Source organism: Salarias fasciatus, chromosome 12 (assembly GCF_902148845.1).
Source record: "Salarias fasciatus chromosome 12, fSalaFa1.1, whole genome shotgun sequence".
Lineage (NCBI taxonomy): Eukaryota > Metazoa > Chordata > Actinopteri > Blenniiformes > Blenniidae > Salarias > Salarias fasciatus.
In genome coordinates, this window is record NC_043756.1 from 15,279,163 (window position 1) to 15,301,409 (window position 22,247).

Genomic DNA, 22,247 nt, shown 5'->3' on the forward strand with positions numbered 1-22,247 from the left:
TCTAGGTGCGTCTGAAGGTTCGTTTACCAGCAGCTACTGAAGCAGAGCCAGATATTGAGAGGATAATTGGGCACAAGTGCTCATGGTTGTCCCGACAGCATGCCAGCTCATGAAGCAGTCTGTTGATGCGGGAACCAAATATCCCTGATCAGCGAGTGATGAACAAGCCAATTTTTTTCCTTTTTTTTTTGTTTACGTCGACAGTTCCAAAGAGGGTATTTCTCAAAATGACCATGATAAGACTGTCTAACAAGGAAATGCCATCTTTTGTCCTCGCCGCTCATGTAACTGTCCTGTTGCGTCTGTTGGACAACAAAGCCTCATGACTCATGCTTTGGAGTCACACAGACTCCGCTCACACAGCCGGCTCATGCATATATAAAGAGACCGGGAGCCGTATCTGCCTCACACGGACAAACACACTCCTACAATCGGTCTCTTTGTAACGAGATGGCACTCAAAGGAGCGGCTGAAGCTCACAGGCACATAAAAAGGTCAGTCTGAGCCGCTGAGTTTCACTTAACGGCAGGACACTCCTTATCGCGCGCTGCAGACAGATGGAATGTGACACAGAAAGCGAGAGAGAATAACAAGAAATAGGAGAGAAAGTAATGGAAAAAGTTCATTAGGTGTTTTTTTTTTTTTTTTTGTGAGAGTAATCCTATAAAAAGATCACTGTAGAAGGAGAACTTGACAGAGCTGTGGGGAGACGTGATGTACATGTGTGTTGTTGTTGTACTGAAACAGTACCAGAATGTGCCAGCTCTGTAATCACAGGATTTAGAACAGAGACTCTCAGTTTTGCACCCATGGGACCCAAATCTGATGGCTCTTGCACTTCAAAAGCTGCACTGAGATCTTTGTCACAGATGGCTCAGAGTCAGTTCCCCCCCCCCTGCAGCCGCGGTGCACTTGACTCCTGACGGCTGCGGTACTTACCAGCACCGATTCCCAGTGGAAGTGTTGGTACTTTTTGTGCTAAAATGCCATTTCAAAATCCATTCACCCATCCATCCATCTTCTATCCCCACTTTATCCAAGTCACGGTTGTGTGGAGCTGGAGCCAAGCCCAGCTGACACGAGGAGAAACGTAGGAAAACCCAGCTCAGGTCAACAGTCCATCACACAGCTAACACACAAAGACACACAATGATTCCTTCCAACATTTACACCTACGGCCAGATTAGGTTTGGCAATTAACCGGCATGTTTTTGGATGGTGAGAGGAAGCTTTCCTTGATAAAAGCACGGGGAGAGACAGCGTAAACCCTCAGCAGAGAAGCTTTGTTGGACACTGTGAAGCCACAACGGTGACCCACATTTTAAAAGCCTTTTCACTCTATTTTTCTATTTGCTAAATATTGTCAGACTGCTATGTTTCTGTAAAGCATCAACAGACCCAACGGCAAACGTTTTTCATTTAATCTAGGATGTTTCTCTATGCCTTTTAGTTTTCATGTCCATATATATGTACAACAGTTAAAGAAGAAGCGTGTTTAAGCAACAGATCAATACAAACATCAGAGTGCTAAACAACTGAGGTCCAAAGATGGACCTTGATCAACCGAAAACATCCTTAAAAAGGACGATAATCCGAAGATCTTCAACGTCGCCTCTCTTTTTTTCAGGTACCTGAACTACTTTGCCACCAAGTCCAGTCCGACGGGCGTGATCCTGGATCTCTGGGAGGCCCAGCACTTCCCGGACGGGGACCTGAACGAACTGGCCGCCGTGCTCGAAGAAATGGGCCGCCACGACAGTAGCCTCACCTCCATGACAATGGAGCACTGACGAAGCCCCCACGGTTACCGTGACGATGACAGAACTCTGGAGATGATTACAGGAGAATTCTCTACAGCCTGAAACTGTATCGATGGTGAAATACCGCGGTGATCCTGCCGACACGGCGACAGAGCGAGAGGCGCTCCAGCTGGAGCCGGCGCTCTGTACGTATCTTTGTGTGTGTGTTTGCGAGGTGTTGCAGTGTTGTGTGGAAGGAGACTTCCTGATCAGGAACAAACAAAACAGACACACGCCTAAAAAAACAAAAACAAAAAAAAACAAAAAAGAAAAAGAACAAAAAAGAAAAAGACCTTGTCTATAGTAACATCAGTCGTTTCTTGCTGTTACTTTAATGCTGAAAAAAGAAACAGGCAGAGGAGGGAAGAAAGAAGAGGAGAAACCTTAAACGCCTCTATAGGAGGGGAACAGGATCAAAAAGGGAAGGAAAAGATAAACTGATTACAGAGTAGCGGAAGAATGCAGTCAGAGGAAAAATAGTAAGTCGACTCTTTAAAAAGATGTGTGCAAACACAGAGAACCTAAACTGATTACAAAACAGAGGGAGGACATAAAGATAAAATGATGGGAGCGTTGGCAGGTGATCATCTGGATGGAAAACAGATAATGAGAGGGGAGATGAATGAGCTCCTCTTCTCCTTTGAGCCTTGGCTGTACGTGTTTGCCAGTACAGTTTGTCGTCTTTATATCGTTTCTTAGGGAACGCTCTATGTATTCTGCTGTCCATATGTGTGGATCATTTCCTGCTAACACAGTTTGCTAAATAGTGACTGTCCGTCAGTGTTCCTGACCAGAAACAAGCCCCGGACGACAGCGTTCCTTTTATAGTTGATGCTTCATTGTCATATTGGAGCTCTCTTTTGAAAGATGTTCAATTGTCCAGGTAGAGGGGGGAAAAAACAAACAAGACACAAATCTGAATTTATTCTCAGTATCAGATTTTTTTTTTTTTTTTTTTGAAAATCCAAAGAAGATTGTACTCCTGATGGGCATTAATAAAACATTTTATTAGTAGTATTGTCCTCATGGAATACCATATTCCACACAGTGGTTCGTGCGTTCACTCTCTGTGATTGGGGGCCTTTGTCTGAAGATTGTGTAGTCTACCTGTGGTGCGTGCGCGTTTACATGTAAATGTGAGTGTTGTTTGTCCAGTGACGGACTGGAGAGCTGCTCAGTGTGAACCCAGCCTTCACTCATAGCTGAGACTGGCTCTAGCGCCCCCTCTTGTTCGAATGATGCAGCATAGAAAATCGATGAACGGCATTAAATCTAGTGATATTTATATATAAAAGACCTGGGTTTCCTCCGTTCATCCTCGTGCATGCAGAGTTCACCGTAAGTCACCGAGGCAGCGACGTTCATATCATGTTTTAATTTAGTCAGTTGTCAGCATGTGGTCTGTGCTCCTTAGCGAATGGGAGTTGTTTGATGATGCTCCGTGTTCGGTTTACTGCAACCTCAGATGCAGGAGTGGTCGTCGGGGCTTGTTTCTGGACAGGATTCAACTCAGAAATGTGAGAGAAAACAAAGGTGATGAGTTGGAAGTTGAAAAAAATAAAAAACAGTAATACACACAGTACCATAGTGTTATGTGATAGTGAATTAAATACAACTGATATCATTCATTACCACTAAATGTACACAGTATACTGATTTTACCAATCATATTTTAATTTACTAATATATACATATTCATGCATCTATATATATATAGCCTGCATATATATTTCTTTTCTGTTTTTGGTGTCCCGTCCGTCACTTGATGTCAGTTCTCAGGCCTCGTTAGTGATCACCTCAGTGACTTTGTGGGTCACTAGCACCATCCGGTGGCCTTTGAAGAATAAGAGCATTTACACCTTTTTAATCATCTGAAACATGTAAATACATGATTATCATGCTCATCCTAATGACATTGTATTCCATAATGTTTTTTTTTTGTTTGTTTTTTCTGATCATTTTCATTCTGATTGATGTTATCTTTATGATTTGCCATTGTAACGTGTGTGTAGGTGTGAACTGTTTCGGGGTGGGTACCTGTAACCTATCAGTCACTCGCCCTTTTTCCTCAAACGATTTTCAATGAGCAACAAACATTCCAGCTCATGGCATATTTGTTGAATAAGTTGTCAAATTAGAGCTAAAGATCACCATAACAAAAGGGTCTTGTGTTAAATAGAAAAGAAGAAAAAAAAAAGTGTAATATATTTGTGTTTTGCAGAGTAACATTGTGAAACAAGTCTGGCTTTCAAAAATTTTTGCACTGACTCGGGTCACCAGTGTCTGATGAGAAGGTGTAACTCCAACTCTTATAGCTTTGAGGAAAGAAAAACAGCCTTATTTTGAAGGGATTTTAAAGTTGACTGATCTCTCGAGGGACATCGACTTTATCCACCCTGCAGAGGAGAACATGAACACTCGGTTTTGAAGGGGATGCATATATAATGGAGTGAAGATATTTCTGTACCGAATAACGGAGAGACGCCATAAGAAACTGAACATCAGGTATGTAGAGGAGATACTGGGGAGGATGCTGTTGTTGTTATTTTTTTTTTGTTGTTGTTTTGTATCCATAAAAGACAAAGGTTGAGTTCCACACTGGTACAGAAGGTCAAATCTCTACCTGGTCGTGACAGATCTCCTCTTGTGGCTGCCGTCCACATCAGAGAAAACCTTGAGAAATTGATTTTTCACATTGATTTTTCTTCCCACTCCGTTCAGCTGGTCAGAATCGCAGCACTCGGAGATTCAGACCTCTTGTATCAGTGAAGAATCAAATGTAACACGCTAGGAGCACGAAAAAAAAAAAAAAAAGAAAAGAAAAGAAAGAGGAGTGAGGCTCAATGACAGAGTGGATGTTTTGTATGTGTTCAAATGCGCCTGCTTGACATCGGATACGAGCAGGTCAGAGGGAACGGAGCATTTAATGAGGATGAAAGCCTGAAAAGCTTTGATTTCAGAACAAAACATGAGTCATGAGATCAATCTTCATACAATTTGATCGTCTACATTTCTGACAATTCAAAGGCTGGATTACCATTCATTCACGCAGCATTCTGATTTTTAACTGGCGGTCCAGGAGACCGATCAGTCCATAAATGTCAGTTCAGACAACCTAAAATCGACTCTCAAGTCTACAGTTTACCAGCAGGACAGACTTTCTGTTAACAGAGGAAGAAAAGGGGAGTTTTCATATGAGGAGAGGACAAACGGGCCTCTTGACGATGATCCTTCATGATGTGAAAATGAAGAAAGTAGTGTTGAGATATCAAAATATGTAAAAATATTTTCTATCTACAGTATGTACAGTTGTGTACTGTCGACTATATTTGGCAAATTTCAGAATATAAAAAAGAGCAGTACAGTTAGATAATAGTTTGTATGTTTCCAGTTTCTTTTTTTTTTTAATTTAAGTTTCTTTCCCTTTTTTGTAAAAGCAGTGTCTACTATGCAAACTTGGCATTGGTTATCATGATAGAAGTCTATAACTAGAGCTGTCCTTGTAAGTGCAGTTTTGATTTTCCTTTCAGGAGTGATTTGATTTGATTAGTGTGGGATAGTGTTGGTCCATTTTAGCTAATTCTGGCACGCTTCATGAGTCTTGCTCAATCTTGCTGAATGCTCGCCTCTCTATCTCCTCTAATTGTTTTCTGTACAAAGTGTAAGAAAGAATTTTTAAGACAATTAATAAATTATATTTATAAGCAATGCTGAACACGTGTGTCTCCTCTTTTGTGGCTTTTTTTTATAAACTGTTGATCTGCCTGAAATTCTCTTCACTGATCGAAGAGTCTAATGCTGGTTTTCTGTGTGGTTCAATCTAACAAACCAGCTATTATAGCTCAAACTGCTGCAGAAGGCAACACTGGTTCACTTATTTAACTTATTTTTTTCTGTGATATTCAGTTTTATATGTTCCAAACTTATTAAGTGCTTGGGATAAAGTTGCCTGAAGGAGAGGAAATGGAAATGGAAAATCCTCATAGTGTCACTGTTTAACATGCTGTGTGCTCAGCGGCACCAGTGGGTCGTAATGAGCCATGGCGCTTTTTTTTTTTTTTTTTTTTCCCCACAAAGCAAATATGGAGAGCATGGCTTAACAGTAAGTGGCGCTGCCAAGCGACTCGTTAGTATGCGCCTCATTCAGCCACCACAAACTGTGCATCGGCCGTGTGGACGAGTGAAACACTTTATTGGGGGAATGTCAACCTATTACTGAATGAAAACACCATTTTCTCTCACAGACAACTACGGCGGATACAGATTAAATAAGGCACAACACCCAGGAGGAAGGGAAGGGCATTTATATCACAACAAACCCGTCACACCAAAACCTCCAGCGGTGACAAACACCCCATTATTTCAGCTGACAGAGATGAAAAGTGAAACCCGCTGACCTCTGAAGGAAAGTTTATCAGGAATTTTACTAATGGCTTATAAGAGCTGGAAATGAGTCGGTTCCTGCCATTTGAAGGAAATCCTGAGTGGCAGCGCGCTGACAGCAGGCCGGCGTGTGAAGAGGCAACAGTCTGCTCTGATGATAAAGGTGTAAACAGTTTTATGAAGAACTGTTTCACACACTGCGTTTGAAGGGCTTATTGAGCGGGACTGCCTACATGTCAAACTGTCAAACGATGGAGACATTTTGAAGCCAGACGATGGAAACTGGATTTGCCTCAACTTGCAATTGGTTGAAAATGTTACAAAAACACAAATCAATTCATCATGTGGTTTACTGCACATGCCGCAGAAAGTGTCTGGAAAAAGTGAGTTTGCAACGTGTCCATGGTACAATAATAGTCAGTGCTGCGATTGGATTTATCGGAGGCTGTTTTATTTAACAAATCAATTTTATTGTACTTTACTGTGCTTCCCTGTAAGTGATGCTTAAAATACACCTTCAGCCGAAATCACTGGAGACACTTTGTATGATGGAAAATTACTGAGTGACAGCAAATTCTGCTAATAACTAAAAAATGACAAATTGTATCATATCCACACCATTAAACAAGCAGCTAGTGCTGAAGTTTGAGAAGCTTCTTTATTGTAATAGCCCCTACTGTTCTGCTTCAATCATTCCATTAAAGATAAAGTATGTAAAATCTATAGAAATGGCTTTTCCGTGCATCGCTGCAGTCTGTCTTAATGGACTGAGAACAACCGAGACACAGGAGACACTTATTGCACCATCTTGTGGCGCAAAATGACATTATGACACTTAATAGCTCAGATCAGTTTGAGAGTTAATTTATTTTATCCATTAGTTTAAGAGGGTGGTGATTAAAAAAAAAAAAAATTGAAATGGTGGGTTATCTTTCAAAGTTTTTAAACATAATGTACCTTTAATGTGACCATGTTTCTTTCCAGAATGCTTCGCTTTCCAACAGGAGAGCAAGGAAACACAGAGGCCTTTGTGGCCTCATTGGCAGAGACAATGGGAACATATAAACTTTATTTTTCCACATACAGTCACAAGAGTCTGACTTTTACATGGAAAATAAACTTTTGCAACTTCCATGACCGCAACACAACAAAAAATACAAATTTACCTTTATGTTCAGTGTCTACAAACATTATCACCATAAAACAAGAGTTTAAAGCCTCAAAATATATATATATATATTTTTCTGTCACATAGTGTCAGTTCTTGTAACAAAAAACAGTCATTTTTAAGAGTGACAAAAATGTGTTGAGTCCAACTGTGACGGACGGCGGTCAGTGGGTGACATCGCAGCGTAACGCCTCCTTCCTCCACACTAACAGATTGGGTTCTTGGGTTCTATCGATCAGACCTTCATCTACAGGTAGGGCAGCTTTCACAGAAAGCAGTGATATCGTGTTTCACTCACTCGTCAGTAGCCTGTTTGTGTATCTCTGCAGCTAGAGTGCCAAGTCAGGCTCCAAAGCCGTCCGGAGCATGTGAGCAGGAACCTATCTGGCTTCGGAGTCCTCACTCTAACCTACGATTGTCTCATCCTCTGCGGCCCACAGGAGACCAGCGCGTCACGAAGGAGACTCGGTCTGCAGAGTTCTGGGTGAAACTTTCTGATCGTGTGATCTCCTTGCACATTTTTGTCCTTTTTCCCAGAAATCAAGGCCAGCAGAGCCTGGAGCGAAGCCAGTGTGATCGTTGGTGCCCTTGCTGTGCGAGTGAAACCCACACCTGGCGGCGCCCGCCCGCGCTCTCATAGCTTGATATCCTGCGACTCTGACATTTTGGCAAGTGTCTTTTTGACCCGTAGAGCCGTGAGGCGGGAGGCTGGATTGTGAGCCCAGCATTCGGTCATCAGCTTCCCCATCTGTCTCAAACACTGAGGAGATACAGACCCGTGTTACTGAGGTCAGCCGTCTCTGTGCGTGTGTCATGCGGCACATTCTGATCTGTTTTACCTCGTCACTCGTCCATCGATTGGGAAAGGACGGCCTCAGTTTCTTGATGCAGACCACCTCCCTCATGTCTTCATACGAAGGGTCGGTCGGAACCAACTCGTGGTAAGGTAACTGGTACTCTTCAAGGATCCCTTCAAGAAAGAAACATTACAGATTCAGACTCGGAACAGGTTTGTTTTTATATGAATATCTCCTGGATTCACCTCCTGAGATGCAGCGTCGAGCGATCTCCCACAGGATCAGGCCGAAGCTGTACATGTCGGCCATGATGTACGACTGGAAGTGACTCCTGTTCAGCGTCTCGTCCAGGACCTCTGGAGGCATGTAGCGCTTCGTTCCCACCCGCGTGTTGGGAGGGATGTCCACCTCGTTCGTGTCACTGCAGAATCAGAGAGCAAAGCGATCATTTCACATTAAAAAGGACTTGGAACTGGGTGGATTCTGCCTCTTGATCATTTCTGGGTGAGCAAACAGACCTCTGTAGCTCCAAAACTAAAAGGTATGTAAACCGAATGAATGAACGAGCTCACCTTATAAACTTCACTGCAAGTCCAAGGTCAGCTATGCAGCAGGTCCCGTTCCTTTTCACCAGTATGTTCTTACTTTTCAGGTCCCTGTGTGCAATGGCAGGTTTGCCCTGGGTGCCGAAGATCTCGGTGTGGAGGTGACAGAGTCCTGACACAGAGGAGTAGGCCAGCCGCAGCATCGCTTTATTGTCCAGAGTGGTTGATTTGAGGTAGTCGTACAGAGATCCATTTTCATGGTAGTCGGTGATTAGGTAGAGTTGGGTCCAGGAGCCGGTTCCTTTAATATCCGCAGCTATAAAACCTGTAAATGAAGTGGAGGGTGAAGAGAGGAGGCCTTTTAACAAGCTGGGAGTCACAATAAAACACCCTTTAGGAGCCCAATTCTCAGCTTGGAGGTTGTCAGTCTGAAATTTTGGAGAGAATTCCAATCATTATTACCTGTGGAAATTAAATGCATGTTGTTCAACAGTTTTTACACTGCAGAAACATTGAAATAAACATTTAGGATTAGAATTACTGAAAAGCACAGCATCATCAGTTGTTTGGTTTCCTCAAATATCTAAACAAAGGCATGATTTTGATGCAATGAATCCATCTTTAACGGCTACTTTCTATTAATAAACTGCTTCATGGTGACCCGGGCTGTGTGGACACATAAGCTCCACACACACAGTCCCTGCAGCAATCCCCAAATGTGAGCGTCAGATTTCTGCAGGTCATTCCAACATTTTGCGTGTCTCGCTCGCTCTGAATCATGACAAAATAATGACATAGTGGAGCCTTTAAAAAATCTGTGTACTGCTGTATTTGGTTTATTTTTATAATTTCTTTCAAATCTATGCTGGATAATTAATAAACACCACACATGCAATAGATACAAGAGCTGTCAGACTTACCCAGAATGTTCTCATGTCTCATTAAGACAGTCTGGTAGATTTCAGTCTCTCTAAACCAGCTGGCTTCCTCAGTGGTGAAGAAGACTTTAACGGCCACCTTTTCTCCCCTCCAGCGGCCCATCCACACCTCTCCGTATCTCCCCTTCCCGATCTGTTTCACCATTTGAATCTGCTTGGCGATTGTTCTCTGGACCTGGGGAGAACAGGCAGACAGCGAAATGCTCAGACAAACGGTGAAGCGTTTGATGTATCCCACAATGACCTGTACAAACACACAAAATAAAATCTGCCACTTGAATAACATTTTTGAGCAAGTTATGCATGCATACATTTGATTCATAAATTCTAGATGAGTCTAGATGAGGTCATTCAGGGAGAGTGGAAGGCCTCATGTGACCGGCAGCCACTACAGTCCTGTTCTATCTGGTTCAGTTTAGCCCAACTGCTTAAAACGATAAGTGTATAGAAAATGGATAAATAGATTACTGAGCAATCATTCAATTTTTTTTTCTCTAATCCAAACAAAACTTTTTCTGAGAATGTTTCTAGTCGAGGAGCTGCTTTCTGAAAGTGGCGCTTGCAGCCCCTCTGACTGCTGATACTCTGACTTTAGCATCAGTACATTTATTTATAGCACAGCCATGTTATTCAGCAAGGTATTCTTGAGAATCCTCTCTAGGTTGTGGTCATCTATATAAATTGTGAACTCTTTTCTACCAGAAACTACTTTTCCAGTCAGTTTTTAGAGTCTGCGTTCATCCGTCCAGCTCACTCTGTTCACAGCAAAATCAGGGACTTGATCTCTTTAGGAAGGGTGTCGATGTGATGGGCAAGTGCCTGTAATCCAGTCTTCTCCATCACTGTAATCGTGTTCACTGAACCCCAATAGGTTTATGGGGTCCAAGAAGAAGAAGTTGACTGTGTAATTGATATGCCTTGATGTTCAATATGCTGCAAACATGAACAATATTTTTCATTATTTCTTAGCTAACCAAATCTAGAAAGAAAAACAAGTACGACAAAGATACTAAGGCATGAAATCCACAGTTGTTTTTCCACTGCATGACACTACACGTGATGAAGCAGAACTCATGACCCACAATGCCTTGCACAGAGGGTTGGTGTGTCTGGCGTTTAGATGCAGTGTGTGTGTCTCACCAATAGAGGGAGCCCTGAGCCAGAGCCAGAGCTTTGGGATTGCTCTATCAGGTCCTTCAAGGATTCTCCAGGGGGAATGTAGGTCTCGTCCTGTTCCAGACCGATGCTGTACCGTGGACGAGTCTCCTGCCGCTTGTACCTGGAAAGCAGCGACTTTCAGCACATTTCTACCTCACAAGCCGAAACCAGAAACAAGCTCTGTCAGACAAAGTTCAGGAAAAAGCTTGTGTCCAATAATTACCTGAAGTAGCAGAACACAATGATGACAGCCAGTATAATGCTGCACACTGAGACTGAGATCAGCAGGGCCATGTGGTGGATTTTCCCGTCTACATAAACTACAGGGGAGAAGAGGGGAAGGGAGGAGACGCGGGGCAATGTTAGATAAGTCTGAAGTAGTCAAAACGCCTCAGTCACATTTGTCTTCCCCACTTTGAAGCGCTGAAAGGTTCGAACGTCAAGAAATTAATACAATTACACTAATGGATTCAAGTCATCTTTCCAGGCACTTCAAAAAGCTGTGTACAGTAAATCACGCACAAATCATATTTCACTCATCAATTTTTCATTTTCTGTTGGCACACGCTCGCTTCTCTCCAGGAACCAGTCGACAGCGAGAGGAAGCCCTCAGTCTAGTCGATGAATTTCCCCCCTGATCCTCTATGATAGGGTTTCAGATTGATGATTCTGCCCTCAGTGTCTGCTGGGGTTTGTGATTTCTCTGGGATTCTAGGCTTACCATTCCTCAAATACACAAACAGACTCAGACACACACTTGTGCAAACACACAGACACACACACACACACACACACACACACACACACACACACACACACACAGTATTGTGCAGTGAACAGGAGAGACCTCATCGCTCTCTTGATACTCAGCAGCTTTGCTAAACTTCAGGGCTCCCTGACATTTTCTCCTAAACTTTGACGCCTTTGGCTCACTGACATTGTCATGATATCTGTATCTGTGCTGTAAAACCACCAGGCACAGATAGCGGCCCTCCCTTTATCCTTGTCACTGTCACGGTTTGACAAACTGACAAACAGAGCAGAGGTGGCGTTTCAACTCCTTCTGGGGCGTCTATTGAAATAAATGAACATTGCAAATTATAAGTATATAGTTAGATATTTCAAGATTACTTTCTTACTTTTTTGGAAATTACACTATAAATCAAACAGGAAGAGATGAGAGTGGGAGACAGACTTACGGGGCGGTTTGAGGGGTGGCAGCGTAGGATGCAGATTTTTATTACAGTAATCTTCATCTGTGCAGCACTCCAGCGTTCTCCTTTGACGCGAGTTCCCCGTGTCCTGCAAGAACAAAAAAGCCATTGAAGAGAAGCGTTTCTGGCTCCACCACAGAAATAAATCCAACACGATAAAGACCAAAGTCTGCAGTGGAGTGATACAAGTTAAGCCAGTGACGAACCAAATACCAAAAAACAAAAGGCCTCTTTGTGCATTGTTATTCTTTTGCTTTTTGGATTTACGTTGTTTAGAGGCAACAGAGCATCAGTTGATTTGTCCTGACTGAAGCAAAATAACCCGAGGAGGGTAATTATTACCATAAAGCACAGCTGGAAGTGCAAACCGGCCCAGCCAACAGCTGGCAGCAAGCTGATGGAGGAGCTGGTACAGAGCCAGATGTGGAAGAGGCAGCTGGGACAGAAGTCCAGTTGCCAGCCAGCACATTTACTGCCATTATTCTGTTAAACAATTAATTTAGCCATTTGGCTCTTTCAGCAAATGTGGGACCAAATGAAACGAAAAAGAGAAATGATTGTTTACTTGTTAGTTTATATTCATTCATAAAGTCACATATAATAGGTTTCATTATTTTAGATTTTTTAATGAAGTAATGAAATACATCAGATAACTGAAGTCTATTAAATATCTTGTAATCTAAATAAGTTAATGCTTGTAAGGAGGTGTGAATTTTGCACAAAAAAAGCCCATGTTGGCAAAAACAAGTGAGACGCAAACATTCAGCCACTGCAGTGAAGCAAACAATCTGTTCATCATGGCACCTGTTCATCATGTGACTGCGCTATAATGAAGAAGATGATATACTGCAGATTAAAATGTCTTCAACTCACCCGACACTGAAACTCTGATCCAACCAGGCCCAAGCAGCCGGCGGTCAGGACCGGCACCCCTCCCTCTTCCTCCACCATGGTGAAGCAGTAGCCATCGGTCCTGCAAAAATCAACAATTCACACATTTGCATTTTTTTAAAACAAACTGTTCAGCATTAGTCTGTGTGTTTGTGTGTCTAACTTCTCTTCAGTGTCACCCATCAGGCTCCTTCGCCTTATCACCTCTTACCTGCAGGTGTTATTAGCCGAATCCTCTGGGCAGTGGTGGTAGCAGTGACACCACAGGAGTCTCTGGGAAGACGAAGCCGGAGCCGTGCTGCCAAAAGCTTCCTTCCCGTTCTCCGCTGTCTCCTTACTGGACGCTCGGAAAAGCATACTGTCCAATATGTTTCCTAGCAGGAAGGAAAAGAAAAGAAAACTAAATAAAAAAGTAAAATGATACGGACTGGAACAATAAACATTTAATATAATTCCTTACTCTCTGGTATGTATAAATGTAATATTTATTTAAAAAAATAATATGGATGGTAAAATCTTCGGCCAAAATGTAATTTATAGGGAAAGATCAACAAACCGTGCTTTCGCTCTCAAAACTATGAAATGTGTTCTGTCACAACAGGCTCTTTGATTTTTCACAACTGATACAGCTCCAAGAAACTCCGATTAAGCTGCTAAATTCCCCACTGATCCTATTTCAAACGGGCACCTGTTAGTCACTTGAGGGAAGAAAGGATCACGGAAGTGTCTTTCTTTCACGGATTTTAAGGTTTTCATCTGCTGCAGCGAGATCATGGAGGCCAGATGCTCAACAGCTGCAAGCGGAGACGGCCCAACACTCACACGATCCCCTTCTCTCTGATATAAACCATGAGCAGATACAGGAACTGACACCACTGTTAGCTGCAAACTCATAACAGATAGCAAAGTATCAGATATAAAGCCAGTAGTGCCACTTTTATCCATCAATATTCTCTCAAAATACCCAGAAAAAGCCGCACTTCCAGGGGAATTCTGTAAACCAAACACAGAAAGGGCCCCAAGTGGCAGAGCGTGAGAGCAGTAACCAACACTGCGCCATCTTCTTCAACGCATGTGACCATTTTTGCAAATTCAGTTTCAATCATTTAACTGTGAGCAAAGGAAACGTCCAGTGAAAGTTAACGTTGTTCCTTTGGTGTCAATGCTGATCAATCACTGGTAAAACCTGTAAATGCTCCTTGAAATCTGATCATTCCTCCTTGGTATTATATTCTCATACGATGCCTTTAGTGTTATAAACAAGAGGTCAGGTGCCTGTAAATGGATCGTTATTATGAATTTCATCCACACTGATGCTGAAAAAATTCAAATGACGGCTTACAGTTTAAAAAAAGCACTTTGACAAAAGTTTACATTTTTCTACACCTCAGCTGTTGTCAGAACCAGAATCAAGTTTCATCAGAAGTGAAATGTGTGCAGCAGTGCAATCCCTTCTGAAAGCAGACCTTTTCTCATTAAAACCCTCGGCAACAGGTTCCCCGTGTGCCAAGTTCCATTTGGCCAGGAGCAACTCCCAATCAAGACATTACTTCAACAAATTTACTGAAACAATTACAGATACGTCATCTCACACATCCTTTTCTAAATGCCCCTCTTGTACACACAGATAATGTGTTGACAATACTGCGAGAGAGGGGCAGTGGGGTTTAAAGGGGTCACATTAACAATTGACCGATTTGAGAGAAAGGGAGCGAAGAAGAGTAGGAGGGGGAGAAGAATGGGGGATTAACAAACGAGAAGTGACAGAGCTGCAGGGAACTGGTGGGCAGTTTAGCAGCCCACAGAGGGGGCAGAGCAGAGGCCACTGGCCTTTTCCACCCTTTCTCTCACTCGGCCCCCTCCCTCCCGTCGCTCCGTCCTACTCCCTAATGCTCACTCACTTTGTGCTCTATTTAATGCCAGCCGTGTTCGCCCCGTTCTTTGGAACAGAATATCTGTTCCTTGAGTTATTAGTCCTCCTACTTTTTCTCAAACACTTCTGTCTTTCTCTGCTCTCCACAAAACCTCATCTTCATTATCCTACATCGTTTTTCCTTTATCTCGTCTTCCTCTATTTTCCTTTTTTCATCCACTGAATTGTCATGTCAGTTGCTGCTGCACCGCTGACAAAACACAAAGCTTCCACATCCATCCTGCACCTGGGATCTTTGGCTGCTGCTTAGTATGCACGTGTGTGTGTGCATGAGTCAGTGCTCAAACCAAACCAACCAACTAAATTAAACATTCAGTGCTGAAGACCATGAGGCTGCCCCACCGCCCTCATACACTGGACGTACAGGGGCATTAAGTGGTCGATTTTGCTTTTATTGATTGGCCGTCATGAGATACTCCATCGGGACCCCACACACACACACACACACACACACACACACACACACACCGTGCAGTGGTTAGGTAATCAGATGGTTCGAAGACCTTCACATGTACGGCTGGAAGAATGAGTCTTTGCTCTTCTCAAAGTCAGACGACTGTGTCTATTTCCTTTTTTTTTTTTTGACTGTCTATTTACACTTTGCATAAATGGGCCAGTTGACAGGATACACACGCATTTTGTCACAGCATTTCATTTCTCACTCTGAAAGGTAGCTTCCGTCAAAATGAATTTGCACAGTATCTCAATATGAAATGGATCTGGACACAGAAATCCATGGAAAAATGATGGAATTTTAATTAACACTATGACAAACTGCTCCTCCTGCCATCGTAAAGAGAAGCACACCTAGTTCCCTCTGCATTGATTCAGACCATCAGTTTTCAAAGTGTTGGACCAACCTCAATCTCAGAGTTACAACCCCCAACGACCACATTTTACTGCTAACAGCTATCCGAATATATCATAAGTCTTCACATCTACAGCGTATCTCTGTAACACTAAAGCTCATTTTATCCATCACAATTCATCTCTGCTCCACTCAAATTCCATTCAACAAATATATGTTTGAACTGCATAATCAACACTTATTGTCACAATGATTTCTCTTTCTTTTTCACTATAAGAAATAAAAAGCATAAGGGGGAAAGGCGCCTACATCCCCATCAGAGCTCGCTGGGGTCCCACACTTTGAAAACCGCTGTTTTAAAGTGAACATCAGGAAGGTACAAGAAAATATTTCTCCTGTAGTCTGGTTTTGGCTCTGAAGTGCGACTTCTGTCAAATCCTATATTGACCATTGGAGCTCCTGCATAAACCTCACCATGTACCGCTAACGTCAAAACACGCCTCGGGTCAAACAATCTGAACCGGCTGAATTTTCCAGAACTTCACTGACACTGTAATTGTTTCAAGCTCTTTCGCTAAAATGGGGCTTCCAGGCAGGCACCGGGTGAGAGCTTTCAGGTTTCCCGCTATAGGCTTTTTCAGGCTTGATGGCAGGATATGGGGGCCACTGTCAACACGCAATTAACAGCCGTGGCCCCACCAACTCCAGAAAACTAAAGGCCTCTTTCCAACAGATGTGGCTTTGTACAAACTGAAGGACAGAAGATAGATATGTCAATGGACAGAGGGGACAGAAGTTAAGGGAGGCGTACCGTGCATGAGAGAGCAAGATGAAGGAGATTGGGAGAGCGATAGACGAACGGAGGGGACCAGAGAGAGAGAGAGAGAGGGAGAGAACATATTCATTAGTTATCCTGGCCATGTCAAACAAGGCCAAGCAGAAAAGCCCTTTCACCGAGCCCATGTAAACACTCCCCGCCTCCCCCTTCCACTTAAGACACACTCGTTTAACAACACTGCTCCCCTTCTCCCCCCTTCTCCCCTCTAAGTAACAGTTCATCTTCCCGGTGTTTGACAGTGCGGTCTGTATGGCAAAGGAAACAAGAGAGGTGAAAGGTTTTCTCTCTCTCTCTCTCTCTCTCTCTCTCTCTCTCTCTCTCTCTCTCTCTCTTTCTCCCTCTCTCTCTCTCTCTCTCTCTCTTCTTCTCTCACTCCCTCTCTGGAGTTTGAGCCTTTCCTTACACATTCACGTACATTCAGTCCTTGGTCTTATCTCGGTGTTCTTCGACCCGTCAGTGTCGAGATGAGGCGAGCCATCCCACATGTGCAGGAATGCGTTAATGAACCGTCCTTTGGATGTTGGGGAAAAAGAAGGTCGTATGTCCTTCTGTTTTGGCTAAAATGTCTGAAATTGAAAACGTGTTTTGACTTTGAGTGTGACAAAACTCTGTTCAACATTTGTTTCGTTTCAGTTGCTTTATTGTTTTTTTTTTCTTCAGATGTTAACATGAAATGGGATAAAACAAACGCAGCACAAACTGTGTAAAACGTTGACAGGTTTTACTAGAACTTCTGATAATATTTTGCAGAAAGTGTACTCATTGAAGAAACTGGATTATTTGTCTGAAAAAGTGGTTCATCTTTTGAAAAAGAAAAAAAAACAGCTACAGTAGAATCTGATCTTCAAAGTATCAGTAACAAAAGACATAAAAAAAAAAATCTTACACCAGATAGACAAAGAAATCAGTTTTTAAAGGATTCTTTCAGCAAAGACAGCACAATGAAATGGGGACGAGGAGAGATGCTGCATTCAGTGCCTCTATCCTCCAACACAACAACGTCATCAGCCGCTCTTCAAACGCTCTCTGGCTGATGAATGATGCAGTAATGAGCCCGCGCCACTCTCCGGCTATACAGCTGTCATCTGCCAGCTCTATTCCTCAATCAATGGGGTGTATGTCAATGTGTGTGGGCGTGCGTGCGAGCGCGCGCGTCCTTTTATGGAGATGAGTGACAGACACACAAGGATGCCGGAACTCTCGGTTAATTCCAGAAGGCCGTCTTTGAAGGAGGTGTGAGGGAGCCGACCACATGCAACTCAAATCAATGCAGTTATTTTTGTATAGTCCCGACTGAAAACGCAGTCCCATCTTGGCACGTGATGTCAAGACCTTAAAAGTGCCTAAAAATTTGTAAAAGGTTCTCAGATTAGTGAATTTGGGGAGGAAAACTTCTTTCTACCAAAGAGAGGCATTCAAACGAACAAGTCTCAGAGCTGGGTGGCCATCTGCCTCCTGAGGCTGGGCTGTGACGAGAGAAAACAACAACTTAGAGACAGTGGAATTAACAAATGTTAAGGTGTTTTTGCAGCATTACAAGACATGACAGCTGAAAGGTTGAATGACAGAAGCAAAAGAAATTGATTGCCATTGATTCTAATGGAGTTAAGAGGGATGGAGTCTAAATTATGAGCTCCAATTTTGAGACTATAAATATAAACCCCTGGGGTATGTATTTGGTTTTAAATGAGATTGTAAGGATGCTGGAATTGTCTCATAATGATCATCTAATGCTGTTTGATAATTCACATCAAAGTTCCACGTTTCTAAAGAAGCATCACAACATCATCATCAGTCCCCTGCAGTCACGCACCAGTTACCGTCCAACGGTACAGTAGTTACCTCAAAGTTAGGAGCAAATAAAAGGGAGAGCAGCTGGTGTCTTCATCACAAGCTCCAGTTTTCCTTCGCATCGCCATCTGTTGGCTCCTACTCATCACAAACAGCCCACATCGATTCTCAGACAGCAGGCATCCGACTGGATCAGTGGGCTGTGGCTGAGTGCTGCACTAAAGTCCGACGCCACCGCTTCAAAGCTGACTCAGAGAATTTGTCATGAATTTGTTGACATGCCGACACCTCGCACTGATGTGTCACAGAGACACAAACTGGATCCTCAGGAAAAGAAAATTATACACTACAATCAACTGGTATCACCCGGTCTGGTGGTGAATTACCCATTATCCTCCCTGGTGACTAAGATGATTCAGCAGAAATAAGGGGAACCGTAAACCAGAAGGATATGTCCCATATTGTCCGGGCAAATTACGCTTTAAAGGGGAAGATTTGTCTATAGAGAGATACATTGATGTTAAAGACACACAGGGGCCTAAACCCAGAGACTACTTTGACTCGCTGTAATGCTGAAAATGACCAGAAGGTAAACATATTTACTTAAAAGCTCAAATGTATAATGTTGCATGTCATGCTACATGTAAAGAAAACAGATAACGCCGTGCTATTTATCTGTTCAAATATGTGGTGTATAAGATAAAGCGGTTCGGTTGATCTACCACAGATACCTTGAAGCATCTGCTCCTTTCTTCTGTCAGACAAATTTGAACATCACAAAGGAATGCTTTGTATAAATACCAGCCAGATTAATGCGGCACGTACATCGCCTGTCATAACATCCTCATATCAATGGAGTTTCTTAAACATACTTTACTGAAACGCAACCTGTTCTTATATATATGCTCAGCAACAATGTACTGCCAAAAACAAAAAAAAAATTCATAAAAAAAATAATCAAATTTGAAAAACTATTCAGTGAACTATTCATGTTGTTGTTTATACTATTAAAAAAGGAAAATGCTCATCATATGAGTGATTCCTTTCTTCTTCTCCTGATTTATCTTAAATCACAAAATAATAAATACCTGATACTAAACCAATAAAGGTTTTTTACAGTCATCTGAATAAACCACAAAGACGGTGTCAACCATCCATACTGAGGAATTTAATGACCTTTCATTAATTAATTGGTTTGGCTCAGTTTAATGAGTTGAACCCAAAGATTTCCCTCACAGACGATGCCACAACACTCAGGCTATGCCGGACACTCATAACGGAGTATTAAGCAGTGTTGAGTTACAATATACACTCCCTCTTAGTATGTTTAAACTTGAAGGCTATTTTTGTCATATTGGATAGGCTATTCCCATGATATAAACGCATGACTCATTGTTCCACCGTGCTGGTATGCCAAAATCATGCCTCCAAAAACTGATAAACAATGGACTCACACGCGCCAGGGTGATAGTTGGCTCTGACAAATGTAACAGTGCGAGTGCAGAATTCCGCCCAGAAGCTCACACTGTTTGGAAAAAAAGGCTTCAATAAACACAAACACACTTCACAGATTGAGTGTGTCTTTCGAAGTGTTGACCAGTATCAGGGAAATAGCTTGCACTGCAGGGAGATTCAATCATTTGTGTCTGAAACCTTTTTGCGTGTATGTGTGTGCGTGCGTGTGTGGACATAATGTCCACATGAGTCTGAAACTGAGACAAAGCCAGGGTGACACATGAGAGAGGGACAAGCAGAGAAACGACTGAACACTCGTGAAAGAGTCAAAAGGTTTAGGCATGACGCACACTGAGGAGGAGCTTTCTGATCGGGGTTTATCAAGCTGACAAACAAAAAGAAAATTTAGCCATGTGACTCAAAACCTTTTGTGTCTTGCTCAAGGACACTTTGACGCATGGAAAATGTGAGGTCGGGGATCAAACCATCACCTGTGGAATGAAAAATGACGTATTGGACCAACTGTGCCATGAAGGCTTTATACTCACAGTTACTCCATTTGAAACACTTTGTGTTGTTTATATATGAAAATAGTTTTCCTTAAAAACAGTTTAGCTTTGACGCGGCCATGTGAGATAAACTCATGTCAATTTAACTATGATGTTATTTTTCACACGTAACAAACAAATTAATTGTTAAAAAAACTTTATGATTTCAAAACTCCACTAAAATGCAAACAGATGTGCGCGCACACACACACACACAAACATACACACACTCCCATTTATGAGCTGTGGGTAATAAGATATCATCAACTATAATTTCTCGCTCTGGACACATCGAGTGCACACTAGGAGCGATCAAGACACTTTTTGTCTGTTCGCCAATCCTCACACATATATTCACACTGTTACTTACACACACACACTCACCATCATGCACCACTAGTGTGTACTGACAATAATTGCTTAGACTAAATGACAAATGGCCAAAATGTGAATTTGACGGCGTGCAGCACTGAGAATGAAAATAATCCAATCTTTGTGCAGGTGAGTGTCTTGCCGTAGAATTGTGGGGGCGGAGAGTGTGTGCACAAGGTATGCGTGTGTGCATGTGTTGAAGGAGGACTGCTGGTGTTAACATTACAGCTGCCATGTGTTTATTTCCCAGAGTTCTGGTCTGTGATGTCTCAGTCATCTCCACAGGCTTTAGCAGTCACTCTCCATCCATTTACGGCCTGAATGTACAGTATGCGTGCAATCTGTGTGTGTGTGTGGTGTGTGTGTTTAGGTGTTCCTGTACATGGGCCGCAGATATTAATGCATTTCCTAATAATGGGTGCAAAATGTGTGTGTTTGCATGCGTGTGTAGGTGTCTGTGTGTGTGTGTGTGGTTGCATAAGTGTAAGTGTGTTTACAGCCGCATGCGTCCCTCTGTCTCCTCTGTGTGATTAGCTTCCCATTAACTAAGTCACATATCACCCACAAATCAACAGTGGCTCCAGGCCTCCTCTGTACTATCTCACTGGCCAAACATGCTGCCTGCTAGACCCTGAAAACACACACACACACACATACACACACACACACACACACACAGAGTTAACAACCCCTCCGATCTACATACCCATTAGGTACCTATCAAACCATAAGATGATTGTCTCCATCGCAGAGCCATTTGGTCAAATGTGTGCATCCTAATAGCCACCAATAACCCTAAATTACAGGATGAATATCTTCAGCTTTTTTGACCATCAGATTCACTATCTTAATGGGATTTTTTTGGCGAGCTAAACTAAAAGAGCAGACCTGAAGTTACACTAACCACTGTCTGAAAATGTTCCTTTATTGTTTGTTTAGGCTCTACAAATAATATTTTAGCACTGCATACAAATTGAACAAAAAATACCACAGCATTCTTTAAATAGACCAAAAATTACGTGACCTTCTGTCACTGTCAATCAAAACAAAACCTGAAAGATCCAAAATGATGGAAAAACAATGCAACCCTTGCTTGTCCAGCCTTAACAATCCATAAAATATTTCCAGTGAGTTCAGTGGGGGTGGAGTGGGGGTTTTGTTTTGGAGGGACAGCAAGTGCATGGAAAACCCTAAGCTCTCCTAGTCCCAGCACACTGTGGCTGTGACAGCCAGCTCTGCCCTGCTCTGCTCCGGCTCACCTGTTATCTGTCCATCACTCCATTGTGATATGGTATTCTGTCCAGGCAGCTCTCGGGAACACGCAATTAAACAGAGGGCCGTGCTGCACGATGTTAAAGACCAATCAAACGACAACATCTGAATGCTTAAAAGAAAACACTTCAGAGGCAACAAACTGCAATAATTACACATCACTACAAACATCAGTATCAGTGCTGATCTGAGCTGTCTGAAGCTTGTTATTGTAAAGTTGTGTTGAGGTTATTCAGGTGAAGCTTAGTCATGCTTCGTCTCTCTCTCTCTCTCTTTCTCTCTCTCTCTCACACACACACACACAGACACACACACTCCCATACAACTTCCCCTACTC

General features: G+C 42.6%; 2 protein-coding genes across 3 annotated transcripts in view; one reads left to right on the forward strand and one right to left on the reverse strand.

The window, feature by feature from the left end:
• The window catches only part of unc5ca (unc-5 netrin receptor Ca), a 180,772-nt gene extending 175,265 nt beyond the window's left edge, over positions 1-5,507 (forward strand). For both annotated transcript variants that reach the window (XM_030104854.1, XM_030104855.1), the window contains one exon: positions 1,628-5,507. In XM_030104854.1, the coding sequence (XP_029960714.1) occupies positions 1,628-1,790 (163 nt within the window). In that variant the 3' untranslated portion in view covers positions 1,791-5,507. The remainder of the gene's footprint in view (positions 1-1,627) is intronic.
• A 2,375-nt stretch (positions 5,508-7,882) lies between these two features.
• bmpr1ba (bone morphogenetic protein receptor, type IBa) overlaps positions 7,883-22,247 on the reverse strand; it is a 57,183-nt gene continuing 42,818 nt past the window's right edge. The window contains exons 4-13 of the mRNA XM_030105029.1: positions 13,105-13,267; positions 12,876-12,975; positions 11,988-12,090; positions 11,012-11,108; positions 10,771-10,909; positions 9,613-9,805; positions 8,720-9,017; positions 8,393-8,568; positions 8,190-8,320; positions 7,883-8,110 (exon numbers count right to left, since the gene is read on the reverse strand). Coding sequence (XP_029960889.1) covers positions 7,985-8,110; positions 8,190-8,320; positions 8,393-8,568; positions 8,720-9,017; positions 9,613-9,805; positions 10,771-10,909; positions 11,012-11,108; positions 11,988-12,090; positions 12,876-12,975; positions 13,105-13,267 — 1,526 coding nt within the window. The 3' untranslated portion in view covers positions 7,883-7,984. The remainder of the gene's footprint in view (positions 8,111-8,189; positions 8,321-8,392; positions 8,569-8,719; positions 9,018-9,612; positions 9,806-10,770; positions 10,910-11,011; positions 11,109-11,987; positions 12,091-12,875; positions 12,976-13,104; positions 13,268-22,247) is intronic.